At 44.5% G+C, this 20,246-nt stretch overlaps 1 protein-coding gene across 2 annotated transcripts in view; it reads right to left on the minus strand.

The window, feature by feature from the left end:
- The window catches only part of ABL1 (ABL proto-oncogene 1, non-receptor tyrosine kinase), a 375,160-nt gene that overhangs the window by 58,643 nt on the left and 296,271 nt on the right, over positions 1 to 20,246 (minus strand). For both annotated transcript variants that reach the window (XM_089669033.1, XM_089669032.1), the window contains one exon: positions 5,144 to 5,416. In XM_089669033.1, the coding sequence (XP_089525159.1) occupies positions 5,144 to 5,416 (273 nt within the window). The remainder of the gene's footprint in view (positions 1 to 5,143; positions 5,417 to 20,246) is intronic.

The following is a 20,246-nucleotide window of genomic DNA, read 5'->3' on the forward strand; positions in this document are numbered from 1 at the left end:
ATAAATATGTAAAGCACTGCAAAAAATTGACAACACTATACAAGTACTTGTAATAAAAAAATAATAATCAATAAAGAATTACTGCCAGTTCTCAGATTGGGAACTGGTAGTAATTTGGACCAACTCTGAGCTGCCATACAGATCCATGCCTGTGCTAGGAAGTTGTCATATACGCTAAGTGTGCACTTCCTGCACAGGGAAATAACCCCAGCCACAGGGCGGGGGATACAGCTCATATCATTACCCAAATACAGGTAAGGTCATCTCCCAAATATGGCTAACGAACATCCCCACCTGGCCCAATTCACATTTGATTGACAGCGCACAGCACTGGGGAATCAAAAGCCACTACTGGACTGAATAGAGGTTATGGATCCGCCCACTCCCATGTGCTGTTAATCAAACGTGAAGCAGACCTGATGGGAAACTAGCCTCCCATTTCCCCATCAGGCTCCGCCTATCCCTAGTATAAAGCTTCTTGGCCATTCAACTGTTAATGTAATGGGTGCAGTGGCTGGAGAGAAAGAGCAGTAGTGCACTGTGGAAGGAGTGGCCAATGCAGACATGCCTTCCCCAATGCAGACACAGATGGATTCATGAACCTGTCTGCGACAGGTACATGGATTGGCCGCACACGCTGACACTTTCAGTGCTGTACCCCATTAGAATTCTGAAGGGTTTCTAAGATACCCTTTAAGAATTCCCCCCAATGTCCCTAGGCAATTATCACCCTGGTTTTATTTCAGCAAGGGATCTAATTGCTCTTGTGGGGCATGTAGATTATAACCATTGGAACAGGATATCTAGTCGTACACAGCTATAGGCCAGTGGGCATCTGCTTCTATAGACGTGGGATTTTCACATCATTCAGCCAGAAAAAAACTGATTTGACAATGATCTCAGGTCTATGGGCTATGGTAAACACATCCCCAAATCTATCAAACTCATTGATCACAGGTCTATGGGCCATGATAAACACATCCCCAATTCCTTCAAACTCAATGATCTCAGGTCTATGGGCCATGGTAAACACATCCACAATTCCTTCAAACTCAATGATCTCAGGTCTATGGGACATGGTACACATCTCCCCAATTCTTTCAAACTCAATGATCTCAGGTCTATGGGCCATGGTAAACACCTTCCCAATTCCTTCAAACTCATCATCAAAGGAAAACTCCAAATTTCTTGAAAATTGTTACAACATGTTTATGAGCGACACAAGTCATTTATTTTCATTTTACAATAAACTGAGATTCCGCACACTTGTCAATAAATCCTCATTTTAATTCCTCACAAACATGCAAAAGTATTTAGTTTGTACATAGGATTCACAAGTTCTCATCCCCCTGCTGTTGTAGGTGGCTAAAGACCATTTCCAAAAATTTGCATGGAACTAGGGTTAAATTACAGACATCCCAGTAGTAAACCTCTCTCTTAAACGAAGTCTATCCGGCTTCTACCTAGTAAACCGCCATTTATTTCCTCCATCAGCTCATCCCCCCACAGCTATTACCTTTTGTATCACTCAACCCTTCCTACTAGATTGTAGGCTCTGATGAGCAGGGCCCTCTGTTTCCTCTTGTAGCAAATTGTATTGTAACTGTAATGTCTACCTTCATTTTGTAAAGCGCTGAGCAACCTGTTGGCGCATTATAAATCCTGTATAATAATAATAATAGTAGGTTTTTAACCTGACATTGCTATGTCAGGGGATGTTTCTTTTTTACATCACTGAGGCTGACCATGTGATTTAGCATGCATTTTCAGTTTGTCCGATGGCATAGCCTATCTCAGTATCTACAGAACAAAAAAAGGTAAGGATCTATAATAAATCTGGAAAATCCATGCAAAATATACTGCTGACCTGGATGGGATTGTTTTTGTATTCTTCAATTAAACTGCAATTTTGACTAAGTCTATGTTAAAACATTTACAGTGGGGATCGAACGTTTGGGCACCCCAGCTAAAAATTTGTATCAATGTGCATAAAGAAGCCAAGGAAAGATGGAAAAATCTCCAAAAGGCATCAAATTACAGATTAGACAACTGCTTAGAAGAACCCATGGTGCTGATTGTTGGGGCAAGGTCAGATGGGTCTGGGCATTTAAAACCTTTGAGATTGACATCACCTGGTCTTCCCAGACGATGATTGAGAACAATCCATGACACTGGCAGGTCTCAGCTTTGCAAAGGGGGCAGTGCATGCTATAAATTCTGCAGGGTGCCCAAACTTTTGCAGACGCCATTTTTTTGTTTCCTGTTATTTTGAAAGTGTAAATGATGGAAATAAAATCTAACTTTTGTTGAGATATTATAAGAATGTCTAATCTGTAATTTGATGCCTTTTGGAGATTTTTCCATCTTTCCTTGGCTTCTTTATGCACATTAATACAAATTTTTAGCTGGGGTGCCCAAACTTTCAATCCCCACTGTACATAGTGGTGACATATTCCATATCACGTTATTGAGAATGATGAACCATTTAAATTAGTCATCTCCACAGAAGCTTGCAATCCCTATACCAGCTACACAAACAAACAACATACAGCTTAGGCTGAATCAACTCAAGCTTGGCTGCATTTTCCCTAAATTTGTGTCATGTAACAAGCATTGAGTATTTGCGGTTGTAAGCTGTTTTTCAAGCTTGCTATGATACATAAGAATCCATTTTGAGGATGCAGATCTACAATGTATCAGTCTTCCAGCGATATGTGTTAAGACAGCGCAGAGAAAAGTGTGTAACTTTGTCCACATAATAATACTAACCCATTCGCAGTATAAGCTCCTAAAGTGCAAAGTAAAGTGATTTGACTAAACATGCACAACAGACGTCTGGGAAGCGAGCAAGATGTGTCAGCATTTGTTTCCGCTTCGAGCAGCTGAAGGAGACCTGCGCTTCAATGAAGCCTCTGGGTAAGGAGCTGCTGAACACTGTCAGCTTGCATAATTCCCCATTTGGCACACAGCAGGTGTGTTGTCCTGAGGCTACAATTAAACCTACAAACAATGTTAGCCCACATCCTCTTGAAGTATGTTAAACTGAGGCTGTATGCTGAGAGGAGTTTAAACCTTTTTTGGATTCTGGTCTGCAAGAACCCAACATGCCTGGCCCACGGACATTGGCAATCGGACTGGTAACCCGAAAGGGTACGGCTTTCTGTGCCATAAGAACATTAACCTTGCAGCTAAGTAGGAGTGTACTTCCATGCACATTTCTAGTTCTCAGACCCCGACTGTCTGTGATAGCAGCAAGTCCTCTAGCTAACAGGAACCAATCAGTGTGGTCTCTAAACAAAACATCACCATGACAGCCAATTATAGTGATCACAGTTTTTCTTTTATGATCCTATCCAGCCTGCAGTGCACCTCTGTTTGATACTGTAGCTGTCAGAAACAAATACAACATTGAAAATAATTTTATTTTTTTTTTCACATTCAATATATATAAGTTATTCAGGCAGGGAAATCAAGAGTTAGGGTTCGTTTACACTTGCGGTTGGGGGACAGTAAAAACACATGGCTGAGCCCACCCCCCCCCACACACACACACACACACACAACTGGTCCCCCTTAAGCTGTAAAGGTAAAAGCCGGAATTATTACCCCCTCAGGAAACTACCACATGCCAAACATTGCATAATTACATAGTTAGTCTGGTTGACAAAAAGGCACAAGTCTATCCAGCTCAACCAATAACAGAAAAGTGACCCATACAAGTGACCTGTGCACTGTTTCCATTGTCTCACAAATGCATGCGGTTGCGGCATGGTAGTGTGGCATTTATGGGGTTAAAACAGGAAGTGAGGAGGTGACATCACCTCCCTGAATGCCTGTCAAATGTCACAGAAAAGCGATGCAAGCATGGATCACTTTTCAGGGGAGCGGCAGTCCTAGTGTAAACAAGTCCTTATTGTCACGTGAACAGATGCATACTGACACTGCTAAGTTTGGTCTTGGCATCAATGTCCTCTGGTAATGAAAGAGTGAAGCTGCAAGAGGAAACCATAGCATGGGAAGACCAGAAATAATATGAGGTGTAGCGCTATGAATAATGGTATTATAGTATATAATGATAAGCCATAATAGGTATGCAATAATATCCTCTAATAAAGTTCAAATACAGATGGATATGAGAACAGCTCCTTAAGATGGTAAAACGACAGCAGACAAGCTTGTGACGCCAACCAATAGATAAAGTGCGCACTCACCGGAAGCGCATAAGAAAAGCGCAAGTGATATAACCATTAAGGTATCTGTAGATGGGCAGGTCAATCCAGGTGAGGTTATCCCCTATGGTGTAGTCATCAAGCTGCGGTGAGTTGTCTGTTGGATCCAAAGGTCCCCTTAAAGGTAGGTATGGTGCTCAGCCTATATGCTCCTGTTCCTCTAGAGATGATGAGTTGCTGGGGTAACCTGCAGGCTTAATAGCTCCATATAGGAGCCAAAAAACAGGTACCCATAGTGTAGTAGGTTCAAAGCTTTATTCACATAAAGTGCAGTATGCAGAGTGTAATGACATCCAGTAATGTATCACACTGACCAGAGTTAAGATGGCCGCCGGGCTTCCTCCAGGCTCCGGCGGCAGTGTCACGTACTGTCTGGTTCCTCCTGAGGCCTTTCGTACAATGGCACTTCATCAGAGGTTGAACCAGACCCATACAAGTGAACTGTGCACTGCTACCATTGTCTCACAAATGCATGCGGTTGCGGCATGGTAGTGTGGCATTTATGGGGTTAAAACAGGAAGTGAGGAGGTGACATCACATCGCTCAATGCCTGTCAAATGTCATTGAAAAGCGATGCAAGCATGGATCACTTTTCAGGGGAGCGGCAGTCCTAGTGTAAACAAGTCCTTATTGTCACGTGAACAGATGCATGCTGACACTGCTAAGTTTGGTCTTGGCATCGATGTCCTCTGGTAATGAAAGAGTGAAGCTGCAAGAGGAAACCATAGCATGGAAGGAAACCCCCACAAACAAGTTACAGGACATAAAGCTCTATTACTGGAACTAGGTTCAGGAACCCAAAACAGCAAGGCACACATGCTCACCAATGTACTGCTGATTCACAATGCTGAACGGAAAAATAGACGTTATTCCTCCATAGTTACAATGACAGGGGCCAAAGAAAAAATTCCTACCTTCAGAGTCTTTACCGCCACAGTCAAGTTGTACTTTTTCCACACACCCTCATAAACTTCTCCATATTGACCGCCACCCAGCTTGTGCTTCATAGTGATGTCCGTCCTCTCAATCTCCCACTTGTCGTAGTTGGGCGACACACCATATATAGTGGGCTTGTTGCGTTTTGGAGCAGGGTAGTGCAGTGTGGTAATTAGTCCGTCAGACACAGTGGAGTGATGGTGGACCAGCTCTGCCAGTGTGTTAAATCGACTATCTGATGACACATAAAGCTGAGTGCGAGAGAAGAAAAAAAAAAAAAATCACATTAAAGTGACCCTTGTACTGTACATAAAGATAGTCAGTAAAACTTGACTTGTAATAAATAAAAAAAAAAAGCTGTAAATATCAATGCTTTGTGGGGCTACCAAACACAGCTCCGCTGCTGTGAATTCAACTCCTTTAGGCAGGCCATAGACAGGGCGAAAACCAGCCTTTTTTTTTTTTTTTAAAACAAAAAATCGGTCGTTCAATCGGCCGACGTTACCACCATTGGTAAAAATCGGCTGGTTTTTGTCCGGCCGGCAAATATAATAGCGGTGTCCCTGCAGAGAGCTCCGCTATTATATTTGACATTTAAAAGTATCCGTTTCTATTTGGATACAAATAGATACAATGTTGCAACCGTAATACTTTTCAATGTCAAATATAATAGAGGAGTTCTCTGCAGGGACACTCCGCTATTATTTTTGACATTTAAAAGTATTGCGGTTGCAACATTGTATCTATTTGTATCCGAATAGAAACATCTGTATCCGAAATGGATACAAATAGATACAGATGTTCTTCTTGTTCTTTGTCTTCATCTTCTTTTCCTTCTTCTCCTTACTTCTTGTAGGTCACGGCTCATGCGCATTTTTTTTAATCGGTAAAAAGATTGGCCGATTTGCCCATGAAAATTGGCCGATCGACAAAATCGGCTGTTTTTTTCCCCAACATGACGAATTAAAAAAATGTGTCAAAATCACGAAAAACGGCCGACAAATTCACCCACCAACGATCCGAAAATCAGCCGATTATTTTTTTGGATGAATTTTCGGCCGATTTTCGACCCATCTATGGCCTGCCTAAGACCACTGGGAAACCAACAGTTCCAAGAAAGTCAATCTCCTGGGTCTGCTTCAGCTCTCACCGGTTCCTCCTGCTGATTTCTACGTTAACGGAAAAACACAAAAGGGCGCACTCTCCTGCATTAATGTGGTTACAAAAAGGGAGTTCAACTTCCGAAACGCGTCAGTTTTTCCCACCAGGCACCACCATCACAGGACTCCAGTCGTGTGACATTGACCCATTTGGTTTCATGTTCGTTTTTACATTCGTTTTGTGAGTATCCATTTCTTAAGTTTTTAATAAATTCATTTGTAACCACGTTAATGCACGAGGAGAGTGCACCCTTTTGTGTTTTTTGTTTGCTAGTATCAAGACTCCCCCATCTTTAGAGGGCTGCACCTCACCAAGTGACAGATACCGTTTTACATGTGGAGCATGAAGATTAGAGCGATGGTGTTTGTTACCTTTGGGTGACCTCTACGTTACTACCACTACTGTAATGTATGAAGGTCAGCAGGAGGAACCAGTAAGTGCTGAAAGTGACCCAGGAGATCGGCACTCCCAGTAGTGTCGGTCTCCCAGTGGACCTCAGGGCATGATTTCTCTGACTCGGAGTGATGTTCGGCAGCACTGGCAGCAGGAAAGATAAGCATTTACCTTCTTCATGTAAGAAAACCAGTATTTTCAGGACAAGGTTACCAATGGCAGCATATGTATATCCCCCAAGAAAGGTTTCCTTTAAATCACAGCAGGCGATGTGATATTGCTTCCAGGTCACACATGGCCAGACTGTCTCACAGCTGCATCAGAACTGATTGCACAATTTACTCTTTGACTCCATCAGGCTTAGGCAAGCCATAGATAATACAATTTTCTTTCCTGCAACCATGGGTGGGCCAAGGGGAATCCCTCCCACAGCACTATTGTGGGAATCCTTCCCTGCCAGCTGAACAGAATAATTACTGCTAGCGACTATAGCCGGAGGCAGTGATCGTATTGAAAAAAGATCAGAGAACCTGGTTTTATGGAAGTCAATCAATGAATTGGCTTCAGTACAACCAGCATGCTCATAGATGGATTGAACCGATCGAGATTTGTTCCAACTATGGCCGGCTTAAAGTGTTACTAAACCCTGGACCCTGCGTTCACTATGTCTGGTCTCCCCGGACCCTGCGTTCACTATGTCTGGTCTCCCCGGACCCTGCGTCCCCTATACCTGGTCTCCCCGGACCCTGCGTCCCCTATACCTGGTCTCCCCGGACCCTGCGTCCCCTATACCTGGTCTCCCCGGACCCTGCGTCCCCTATACCTGGTCTCCCCGGACCCTGCGTCCCCTATACCTGGTCTCCCCGGACCCTGCGTCCCCTATACCTGGTCTCCCCGGACCCTGCGTCCACTATACCTGGTCTCCCCGGACCCTGCGTCCACTATACCTGGTCTCCCCGGACCCTGCGTCCACTATACCTGGTCTCCCCGGACCCTGCGTCCACTATACCTGGTCTCCCCGGACCCTGCGTCCACTATACCTGGTCTCCCCGGACCCTGCGTCCACTATACCTGGTCTCCCCGGACCCTGCGTCCACTATACCTGGTCTCCCCGGACCCTGCATCCACTATACCTGATCTCCCCAGACCCTGCGTCCACTATATCTGGTCTCCCCGGACCCTGCATTCACTATATCTGGTCTCCCCGAACCTTGCATCCACTATATCTGGTCTCCCCGGACCCTGCATCCACTATATCTGGTCTCCCCGGACCCTGCATTCACTATATCTGGTCTCCCAGGACCCTGCATTCACTATATCCGCTCTCCCCCGGACCCTGCATTCACTATATCTGGTCTCCCCGGACCCTGCATTCACTATATCTGGTCTCCCCGGACCCTGCATTCACTATATCTGGTCTCCCAGGACCCTGCATTCACTATATCCGCTCTCCCCCGGACCCTGCATTCACTATATCTGGTCTCCCCGGACCCTGCATTCACTATATCTGGTCTCCCCGGACCCTGCATCCACTATATCTGGTCTCCCCGGACCCTGCATCCACTATATCTGGTCTCCCCGGACCCTGCATTCACTATATCTGGTCTCCCAGAGTACACAGAACATGGAATTACAATTATTTTAGTAAATATAAACTGCTAAATATCTTTTCTCATCAGCAGTATATAGCAGTCTTGTGACTTCAGCTGAGCACTGGTTAAAGCTTGTAGGAGTTTTATTTCTGCTCTAGGAGGATGCAAAACCCCTGACCTCTGTCTGGACAGTGCTGATTGGCCCTGTGCTGATCACATGCACTCTCCCAAGAAAAAAACAAACTCTCTAGCAATACACACTAAACTGAACATGTGCAGAAGGCCTACGGGTTCAGTCTGTCTTATCGGCGTGGACATTTAAACAAGAGGAGGGGCAGAGAAGACAGGATCAAACAGCCTTTTTACACAATGCAGAGGATTAACCCCTTAGGTTCCACAGTGAGTATAACAAGCGTGCTTTACTGCATATACAGACTGATTTTACTTTTGTGGGTTTAGTAACACCTCAATGGATAAGTTCACCTTTAGGAACATGTTACATGTTCCACCCATTTTTTGGGTGGATCATGAAACATGTTCCCATAGCTGCCACGACACCCCCCCCCCCCTCAAATTTGTCAGATTTGAAAACAGCACTGCCGTGCGGGACTCCGCCCACATGGTCGCGTCATTCATTTATGGACTTCCATGAATGAATGCACTGCAAGTCCCGACAGACTTAGTGGCTGTGGGCTTGTAGTTTTCAATTAACTACCACAGTGCTGTGGAGCATCGCTGTAGTTCATTGAAACATCCCGTACAGCAAGCAGATATTCTGACAGGTCTGCAGGAGACCTGCAAGGCATCAGCGATCTACTGATCTCTGGTGCAATGTTTCCCAGGCTCCTGTACACAAAAATAATAAATGCACATTTTTTTTACCTGCAAACAAATGTGCATTTATTATTTTTGTCCAAAAGGTGAACTTATCCTTTAACTTAACTTCGTGTGATAGCAGAAAACACCTTTCATGTACAAAGTACAGTAACCAATAGCAATCAGATAGCTAGATAAACTAGATAAAACTCATCAAATCACACACAGTATCTCCCAGAAGTGAGTACACCCCTCACATTTTTGTAACTATTTTATTCTATCCTTTAATGTGGCAATACTGAAGAAATGACAATGTAAAGTAGTGAGTGTACAGCTTGTATCACAGTGTAAATTCTGTGAGATACTGTATATAAATAAAGCAAGAATAAATTGAGTATCCACAATCCCCATACCCAGAGTCTGCCCTGCATTTTACATGAATTGGTAAAATTAGTCAAAGGGTCTGCAGGAACCATTCACCATTACTAAACAGTATCCACTTTCTGTAAATAGATCAAAACCATAACAGGATGACATTATCATACACATAATTTAGAAGAGAAAAAACATTCATTGAATATTTTTTTCCCTTTTTTTTTAATCTCAGTTCTGACCACCTCAAGCCTTTTTTTTTAGCCCTTTCCCATCATCATGTACTCGCCCCAGCAACTGCATTGCAACACTGGATCAGCTTCCAAATAGTCACCATGGTGGACCATACCCGTGCAATGCATATGAGCATGGCCACTGATAGCTTCCACCAAGGACACAGGTGACAAGGTAACAATGCAGGGGCACTACTAAAAGACCATTGTCACCCCATAACAGCAGCATGTAATGAAAGGTCTCCATGGCAGGATTGCCAGGTTTATTCTAATGAAAACGAAGAAATACAGAGATTGAAAACAACAGAACATGTTGATCAGCTGTGAGATTTCAGTGATTAGGGTTGCATCTACTTTAAAGTGTATTAAATGAATAAAAAGATATACTGAAGCTTTCGAATGCTGTTTTCCCCATTTCGTTTCAACTGGTGATTCTGCCTATAACACCCTTCCTGTCTTAGATCGATAATACTCATTTTAGTTTATCTATGGAGGAGTGGCATTTTCACCCTAAGAAAGGAAATGTTTTAGGACTGCAGAACACCTCCCCCTCGCCTCATCTTCATAACACAGAATGAAGGTGTACTGTAGTTCACAGAGAGCATCAAAGAAAGCAACCAATAAGAGTGCAGTGCAAGTGCACAGGAAGTAATCAGTTATAACTTTAAAATCATTTTAATTTGGACCTTCACCCTCCCTACTTACTTTCTGTCATTCCATTTCTACCCCCCTCCTCTCTAACAATCAGATTTTTTTTTTTTAATACCTTTTTTGGGGAACTCTTCCTGCACATGCTGGATTCTCGCCAACGCAAGAATGACATATTGGTTACTGTGGGCTCCTGGGATAACCTAGTCATGCATACCATGGAGCAGGCTTTCTCCTCTGTTGTTTGCAACTGGCACCCTAAAAATGCACCACAGAGCTTATGCATCATCAGGGGGGCCAGCTGCAAGAACCCCTTATGTCAGAGAAGAAGATAGCAGGGTGGGACCGGGCGCAGATCCCTACAGAACTCCTTTGCATCACTGGGCTTATATGTTTTTGTGAATAACCCAGTGGAAAAAAAATTTAAGGGGGGGGGTGCTCTTTAAGGCTAGGTTCACACCTATGCAGTTTGCGTTTGATCCATTACTGCAGTGCTTTTTGCAATCCGTTTTGCGTTTTTGACGTGCTTTTGCAGCTTTTAACGGTTTTTACATTTTTAATTTTTTTTTCCTGTTGGTAGGCAGATTAAAACGTAAAATGCATAAAAAATGCACGATTTTCTGCAGCATTTCCATTGAAGTCTATGGAACCAAAAATGCAACTTTTTGCGTTTAAAAAAGTCCCTGACCTTTTCCAAAAAACTCACTGGATGAAAACACAGAGATTTGAATGTGTCCCATAGGAAATCATGTTAAATGGACTGTAGTGCGTTTGTAGAAAACACTTAGGTGTGAACCTAGGGTAAAGAGGATGTCTGTCCATACTTCCCAAAATCATTACATGAGTGTTTGAGGAATTTCTGGTGCACTGGCCATGTGATCATAGCGGACGGGGAATAAGGCAGTGATGTTTATGATGAGCTAGCCAATCAGCAATTGGAGGCTCTGTCTTAACTCTGATCTACCCCTTCAGCAAAGATCCCATGACCAAATTAAAGGTGAGCTTACAGCACAAGCCGCTGTAGGAAAAAATTCACTGTTTCCAAATTATGCCTTTAAAAACGTCGGCAGGTCATGGTAGGGTAGGGAAGGGTAGGGGGTTAATTTTCATTCTGGCTGGTGTCTAGGTGAAATGACATCTTTGCATGTTTCTAGCACACAGTCATGAAAGGATTCTAAGGAAATCAAACTTTCAAATAAAACCATTTCCGCGAAGGTCAGCTAGGAAATTCTTAATGTAGTATGGGAAAGAGAAAAAAAAAAAACAGTGAATCATGACTGATTAACGGCCTGACACTCACAATTTCCGACAATTTAGTGGTTTCGGCAAGGAACTAGCCAACTTCTGAACAATGGTGGTAATGAATCTGACAGGACAATAACATCCGGGGAGCCACGTAATCTGAGGACAAAATTAAAACAAACACACGGCACTGGCCCCTTGCCCCCCTCTCCCTAGCTGTCTGACACGCTATGGTCAAGGCCTGTTGGTGAAGACACAGCTATGAATGATAAATGAGCATATGCCAGTATGCGCGTTACAACTGTCACATTAACCGCACATTTAACAAGCCTCATACTTGCTACCATTACAGGAAATCTGCAGTTTATCCCAGATTATTCTCAAACACCATAATGGTGACACAATACCCTGCAATATACACTATATTACCAAAAGTATTGGGACACCCCACCAAATCATTGGATTCAGGTGTTCCAATCCCCTCCATGGCCACAGGTGTATACAATCAAGCACCTAGGCATTCAGACTGCTTCTACAAACATTTGTGAAAGAATGGGTCGCTCTCAGGAGCTCAGTGAATTCAAGTGTGGTACCGTGATAGGTTGCCACTCGTGCAATATGTCCATCCATGAAATTTCCTTGCTACTAAATATTCCACGGTCATCTGTTAGTGGTATTATAACAAAGTGGAAGCAACTGGGAACAACAGCAAGTCAGCCACGAAGTTGTAGGCCCCGTAAAATGACAGAGTGGGTCAGTGCATACTGAAGCTCACAGTGCGCAGGAGTCGCCAACTGTCTGCAGAGTCAATAGCCAGACTTCGTGTGGCCTTCAGATAAGCACAACAGTGCGTAGGGAGCTTTTTTTCACTGTTGATGTTTTCAAATTACAACGCATCTGGCTTGCAGTGAAATGCTTAACCACCTGCAATGCACTCTGGAGGATTTGGACATTGTGCCTACCACATAAGTGGAAGTTTTTGAGTAATGCCAGAGACAACTTAGTGGACAAGGTAGTGGTAGGTAGGACCAACTGCAGTCAAACTGAGAGGTGGATAAAACAGCAAACAATGGCAACAGAACAAATAGGTCAGCAAGAGCTCCATAAACTCAGACAGCAGAACCTAGCATCAAAGGAGGCCTAAACATCTCCCTGGTAAAACTTAACAAATGAGTGAACAGAAGCCTGGGTGGAAGCTCTGCAAATTTGGGAATGGGATGCCTGATGCTGAAAAGCCCATGAAGCACAGACAGATCTGGTAGAATGTTCCCTAAAACGGAAAAAAGGAACCCTTATCCTTCAGACTATGGGATCCAACGATAACTTGTTTGATCAACCTAGCAATGGTGGGGTGAGAGGCAGGAAGACCCTTGAAGCAATGTTCAGGGAGCATAAAGAGGGAATTTGATTTCCTAAAAGTGGTAGTAACTGAGAGGTAACTTTTCAAAGCGTGGACCATGTCCAGATAGAGTGAGAGAAAATTCCATAGGATGTCTCGGACCCAGACATGAAGAAGGAAGGACAATATCCTGATTAAGAATAATGGCATAGGCCATCATTGGGAGGAAGGAAGCCATGGGTCTCACAACAACTTTGTCAATGTGCAACACTAAAGAGGGATTCTTACATAATAAGGCCACTAACTCAGAGACTCTTTTTGCAGAGGTGATAGGTACAATAAAAAAAAAACCCTATGGACAAGGTCAGACAGAGGAATATCCCTGGTAGATACAAAGGGTGACAGTCTGAAGAGCTGAGAAAACCAGGTTTAGATCCCAAGGGGATACAGAGGAATGAACAGGGGAAGAGATAGGTGCTACTCCCTTTCTTGGAGGAAGGACAGGTTATGTCTCATAGACTACCTTGTAGGATGAAAGTTCTTGGACTCACACTGAGACTGAGTCTGAAAGGCTTCTGTCCTTCAGGACTGTGGTTTCAACAGTCATGCCTTTAAAGCCAGTCACTGAGAAGCAGGATCAAAAAGTGGCCTTTTGCAACAGGACACCCAGATGACCTGGAAGCACTCTCAGAGTGTCAGAGATTCTGTATGTGTGAGTCCTGGGCCAATTCAGTGGAGAGGACTGCCTTAATGCCCTCCTTCTCGATCCTAAAAAGCAGGAGGAAAACCTGGAGGGATGGAAAAAAAACAGATCAGGTTGCATTGGTCCCATGACGAGTGTTAACTGGAAAGACCCGAGGGTCCCTGGACCTTGCGACAAATCTGTCCAGTGTCTGGCTGAATCTGAGTGGAAGGACACCTACATCTGGTGCTTCACAACTGTGGCAAAAAAAAATGAAAGACCTCCAGATTGAGAGTCCATTTCCCGGATCCAGACACTGAGGACTAAGCAAGTCCATGCGTCAATTTTCCATGCCCCGGATGTGAATGGTGGGCAGGGCTGGAACAAATTCTGCCAAGAGGGGATCCATAAGGAAGAACTGGGTTCTAGGCAGCAAATGTCTGACATGTCATAGACACAACTGTGTGATGCATGGCAAGGCCCACCAGAGCAAAGAAGTTGTTGCAAAAACTATGAATTGAAAAATGAACAAAGCATATCCTTCTATAGTGTATACTTGCCACAATGTAAAACACCAAGTGTCACTTCTGCCTGCTGTCTCCTTCCTCTGCTACCTGCATGAGTCATTTTTAACAGGTTATATCAACAACAAACTAGGGAGATTGCCGAGCCCCATCTCCAGCACACAGCAGGTGATTGGCAGCCTCAGCCATCTATGTTTCCCTATAAGAGTATGTAGAGCAGGTGTATCCATTCCCTCTGCTCAGGTCTCAGATTATATTGAGCTCTCCCTATTATGCTGTGCTGAAGTGTGGGATGTCAGATCCCTGCCCCCTGCCATCAGGAGCAGAGAAAAAGCCTTTGATCGGTTTCAGAAGGCTGTAGAGAAAAGTGAGTACAGATAAACGGGTACAACTTATGTGGGAAGATTTGTTTCAGCTCTGTATAACCAGAGGTTAGTCATTTTAGTGGGTATACTGTATGTAAGATAGGGCTTGAAAAATCCCAGGCTTGGGCCCCCGTTAGCTCGCACTGCCCCGCACTTCCTCACCCCATGTCCTCAGCTGGTCCCTCTCTCCTGCCCCACAGAATGGAGCCCAGCCCAGTGTCCTGGGACCCCCGGAGTCCAGGTGGAGCCCACCGATGCACACCTCTCCTGGGCAAAGAATCCTCCCATACTCCCCAGACACCCCCATAAAGGACACCCCCCCCCCCCCCGTAGGACACCGAAGGCTTGTCCTCCACAACATAGCCACACCCTTTGTGGAGAGCCCATGGGGCGGAGAATGCGGCTGCAGCACTGTACACCGGAGCCCATCAATGCCACCATTAATGGTAATGGGCAACTATACATGCATCTCTCCCCCCAGAGGAGCACCATCTGCAGACTGTAGCCACCAATGTGGCAGGACAGTGGACAGCCCCACCACCAGCTCGGTGCCCCCCTCCCTTGCCCACCGACCACAACAACCAGGAATACAAAGGCTCAGCTACCCCTCCTGGCACCAGATCCTCTCCACTGACGCCATCTGACAGAGCTGCTGTTGGAGAGGTGAGAGCTGGGAAGACTGGCAATTCCCAAGGTGTGTGTGACAGTGCCCCCGACCTGTTCCACTGCCCCCCTCCCATGATACTTCTCTTCTCTTGTCCCACTGCCCCCCTTCCATCCTGCTGCCCCCCTCCAGTGATACTCCCCCCTTCTGTCCTGCTGCCCCCCTCCCATGACACTGCCCCCTGCTGTGACAATTCCCCCTCCAGTTCTGCTGCCCCCCACCCACCCACCTGGCTCCTAACATTTTAACTGGCTCCTAAATTCAAAGCAAATTTGTCAAGCCCTAATGTAAGGGTTTCCAACCACTTGAAGGAGGGCATCAAACCTTTCATATTCTGAATCTTTAAACACAGGGTAATCCTCCATGGGAGAAGTGAGGGTCAATTAGGATAAGAAACGGCCAGATCTATCACAGGAATTGCAATTGCTAATTTCCTAAGGAAACATTCTTTAACAGGATATTTTTGGGTGAAACATTTATGAGGAAAAGAAAAAATCTGGGCCTGGCTGAAGGGCAAAGTCAAAGACTGATGCAGCAGGAGAGGTCGAAGGGGCACAGCCATGCCTCTTGCTTTCCAAAGCTCCAAGAAAAACAGACATTCTGTGCATCAACTATGATATAGTGGCAGAAAATTTCTCGCTAGAAAGGATGTAGCTTTTGTGGCCAACGGCCTGGCTCTATGACCAGAAGAATGAAGGGAGTCACAGTAGGGACAACCATCAGAGGAGAGGGTACCAGGCCCCTGCACAGATGCACTACAACCCCCAAGAGAGCTAAAGACTGAGCCTGAACTACTGAGCCCATCTGATCTTTTATCTCTGCGCTTATGGTCCAATGCTGCCTGCAGGTCAGTAAGTACTGATATATGTTGATGTTTGACGCCTGCTTACTAATCTGTAGCCTCTGGGATGTGTCCGGAGGATGTCACTCTCACTTAGGTGAGAAATGAGCAACTGGGAGGTTGGAAATACAAAAATAAGCCATTTTCTAAACAAAATTATTTGCGATTATGTAACAAATTAGTGGGCGGACGACAAAACTTCCAATAAATGTTGAAAGGCACACTTTTAAAAGAACATTGTTCTTTAAGAAAAAAAAAATCCACGTTATTTACATTAAATTCAACTGGAGAAAAAAAAAAGTTGAAGGTCATGTCTAAATACAATGCAAAAGTTGTCAGACATGCGGAAATTGGGATAAACATGGAAGTCCCATCCAAAGGTCAGAACTCCTCGGAAAAAGTGTCGACGTTGCCTCTTCTTGTGCATTCCTCTCCATCCAACCTTCTGCTCCATCCATCGGTAGTGATGTCAGCTTTGTATTTGTTTATTTACAACAGATTGCAAGATGTTCTAAGAGTGGGCAGGAGGCTGGAGTAATTAGATTACAGGCACGCTGGATTCTTTGGATCTGTTGCCAAGGGGGTTTGTGGTTGCTGCGAAAAGCGGAGATGGAGCCGCAGCTCTGCCAAGTCACATCGAATAATTTAGTATTTAAATTCTCGCTATGCCCAGTTGCCGGCTTTAGAAATCCATAAGGATTAACCCAGTTTTGCAGGTTTGCCTACTCTATGCCAGAATCCACATTCTTTCACTTCATTATGGCATACTTAACATATTTAGCTGCTTTTGTGCTAGAAAAAGGACTGGATATATAATACGTAACAATGGGGACTATCACAAAAAAAATTTTGTCAGCAGAATTTCAAACAATTTGGTCATTAGGTTTTTTACTATATATGTGTAGAGACAGCCCTGAAGGTCAAGACCATCCTAATCTGGACTGGCTAGCTTACCCCTGTAATAATTACCAATTATACGATGATATTCATTTTTCAATGTCACGTGACTGCACAGCGCTACTCTTCCTGATAGCGAGGGGGCGGGTACCTAACATGTAACAAGAGACAGGGAAATATGTAGTGATCACTGCGTTCCAGATGGATATGCCTCCTTTCTCGGATCTGACTGGCTGCGATTGAAAGAGCAGACTGTGATTGGTCACAGCACTGATCTACATGGCATGGCAGAGCATGGGAGCGGAAACGACTACAGAAGTGACCGGCACACAGTGCATGTGTATGGCATTCTGTAACTTGGTGTGGTCAGTTTTGAATAAGGACGAAGGGCGATTGGCCAGTTATTTTATTATTATTTTTATCATTTTATTTCAGGTACTTATGTAGCACCGTCAATTTGCGCAGCACTTTATACATATATACAGTGGGGCAAAAAAGTATTTAGTCAGTCACCAATTGTGCAAGTTCTCCCACTTACAGTTGTGGCCAAAATTATTCAACCCCCAATGCTGTAAAGGGGTTTAGGGACTATAGTGTACATTTGGAATTGTATTCAGAATCAAATCCTACAAGGACGTTGTAACTACCCAAATGCAACTAAAATGACATCAATTGTTTATGTAATACAGTAGTAAATGGTTCTTATGTGGTTTCTTCATTGCCACAATTATTCAACCCCTTAAAGACTACCACTCTGAAGAACAGAGGTTCATACAGGTGCTTTCCATCAGGTATTGAAAACACCTGTGGATGTCACCGAGCAGCAATCAAGCATAATAAGCACCAATTAGGCAGCTTTAAAATGACTGTGATACTCAGCTCCTTCTAGACATTTACTGGTGTGGTTACAAACATGGTGAAGGCAAGAGAATGGTCCAGGAAGACAAGAGAAGAGGTGATTTCTCTTCACAGGAAGGGCAATGGCTATAAGAAGATTGCAAAGATGTTAAACATACCAAGAGACACCTTAGGAAGCATCATTCGCAAATTCAAGGCAAAGGGCACTGTTGAAACGCTACCTGGTCGTGGCAGAAAGAAGATGCTGACTTCGACTGCTGTGCGCTACCTGAAGCGTAGAGTGGAGAGAAGTCCCCGTGTGACTGCTGAGGAACTGAGAAAAGATTTGTCAGATGTGGGTACAGAAGTTTCAGCCCAGACAATAAGACGCACACTGCGTAATGAAGGCCTCCGTGCCAGAACTCCCAGGCGTACCCCCTTGCTGTCTCCAAAGAATAAGAAGAGTCGACTGCAGTATGCCAAAAGCCATGTGGACAAACCACAAAAGTTGTGGGATAGTGTTCTGTGGACTGATGAAACAAAATTAGAACTGTTTGGGCCCATGGATCAACGCTATGTTTGGAGGAGGAAGAACAAGGCCTATGATGAAAAGAACACCTTGCCTACTGTGAAGCATGGTGGAGGGTCAATCATGCTTTGGGGCTGTTTTGCTTCTGCAGGTACAGGGAAGCTTCAGCGTGTGCAAGGTACCATGAATTCTCTTCAGTACCAGGAGATATTGGATGGAAACGTGATGCAGTCCGTCACACACCTGAGGCTTGGGAGACGTTGGACCTTTCAACAGGACAATGATCCCAAGCATACCTCCAAGTCCACTAGAGCATGGTTGCAGAGGAAAGGCTGGAACATTTTGGAGTGGCCATCGCAGTCACCAGACTTAAATCCGATTGAGAACCTCTGGTGGGACTTAAAGAAAGCAGTTGCAGTGCGCAAGCCTAAGAATGTGACTGAACTGGAGGCCTTTGCCCATGAAGAATGGGCGAAGATACCCGTAGATCGCTGCAAGACACTTGTGTCAAGCTATGCTTCACGTTTAAAAGCTGTTATAACTGTAAAAGGATGCTGTACTAAGTACTAAGATTGAATGTCACTTGGGGGTTGAATAAAACTGATAATGCTGTGAGCACAGAAAAGACATTTGTGGTTATTTCATTATAACTGTTATGTTATATTTGTCTGACCTACAAGTGCCTCTTTAATGTAAATGTAAGCAAGATGACTGAATGATCAAAAGCAATGTCAAACTGGCCAAAACACTCAATTTCAGTGGGGGTTGAATAATTTTGGCCACAACTGTACAAAGATGAGAGAGGCCTGTAATTGGAATCATAGGTAAACCTCAACTATGAGAGACAAAATGAGAAAAAAAATCCAGACAATCACATTGGCTGATTTGGAAAGAATTTATTTGCAAATTATGGTGGAAAATAAGTATTTGGTCAATATCAAAAGTTCATCTCAATACTTTGTTATATATCCTTTGTTGGCAATGACAGAGGTCAGACGTTTCCTGTAAGTCTTCACAAGGTTGGCACACACTATTGCTGGTATGTTGGCCCATTCCTCCATGCAGATCTCCTCTGGAGCAGTGATGTTTTGGGGCTGTCGCTGGGCAACACGGACTTTCAACTCCCTCCAAAGGTTTTCTATGGGGTTGAGATCTGGAGACTGGCTAGGCCACTCCAGGACCTTGAAATGCTTCTTACGAAGCCACTCCTTCGTTGCCCGGGTGGTATGTTTGGGATCATTGTCATGTTGGAAGACCCAGCCACGTTTCATCTTCAATGCCCATGCTGATGGAAGGAGGTTTGCACTCAAAATCTCACGATACATGGCCCCATTCATTCTGTCCTTTACATGGATCAGTCATCCTGGTCCCTTTGTGGAGAAACAGCTCCAAAGCATGATGTTCCCACCCCCATGCTTCACAGTAGGTATGGTGTTCTTTGGATGCAACTCAGCATTCTCTCTCCTCCAAACATGACGAGTTGTGTTTCTACCAAACAGTTCTATTTTGGTTTCATCTGACCATATGACATTCTCCCAATCCTCTTCTGGATCATCCAAATGCTCTCTAGCAAACTTCAGACGGGCCCGGACATGTACTGGCTTAAGCAGGGGGACACGTCTGGCACTGCAGGATCTGAGTCCCTGGCGGCGTAGTGTGTTACTGATGGTAGCCTTTGTTACGTTGGTCCCAGCTCTCTGCAGGTCATTCACTAGGTCCCCCCGTGTGGTCCTGGGATTTTTGCTCACCGTTCTTGCTATCATTTTGACCCCACGGGGTGAGATCTTGCGTGGAGCCCCAGATCGAGGGAGATTATCAGTGGTCTTGTATGTCTTCCATTTTCTAATTATTGCTCCCACAGTTGATTTGTTCACACCAAGCTGCTTGCCTATTGCAGATTCAGTCTTCCCAGCCTGGTGCAGATCTACAATTTTGTTTCTGGTGTC

Source organism: Staurois parvus, unplaced genomic scaffold (assembly GCF_062004578.1).
Source record: "Staurois parvus isolate SC_StPar_1 unplaced genomic scaffold, SC_StPar_1.0 ptg000068l, whole genome shotgun sequence".
Taxonomy (NCBI): domain Eukaryota; kingdom Metazoa; phylum Chordata; class Amphibia; order Anura; family Ranidae; genus Staurois; species Staurois parvus.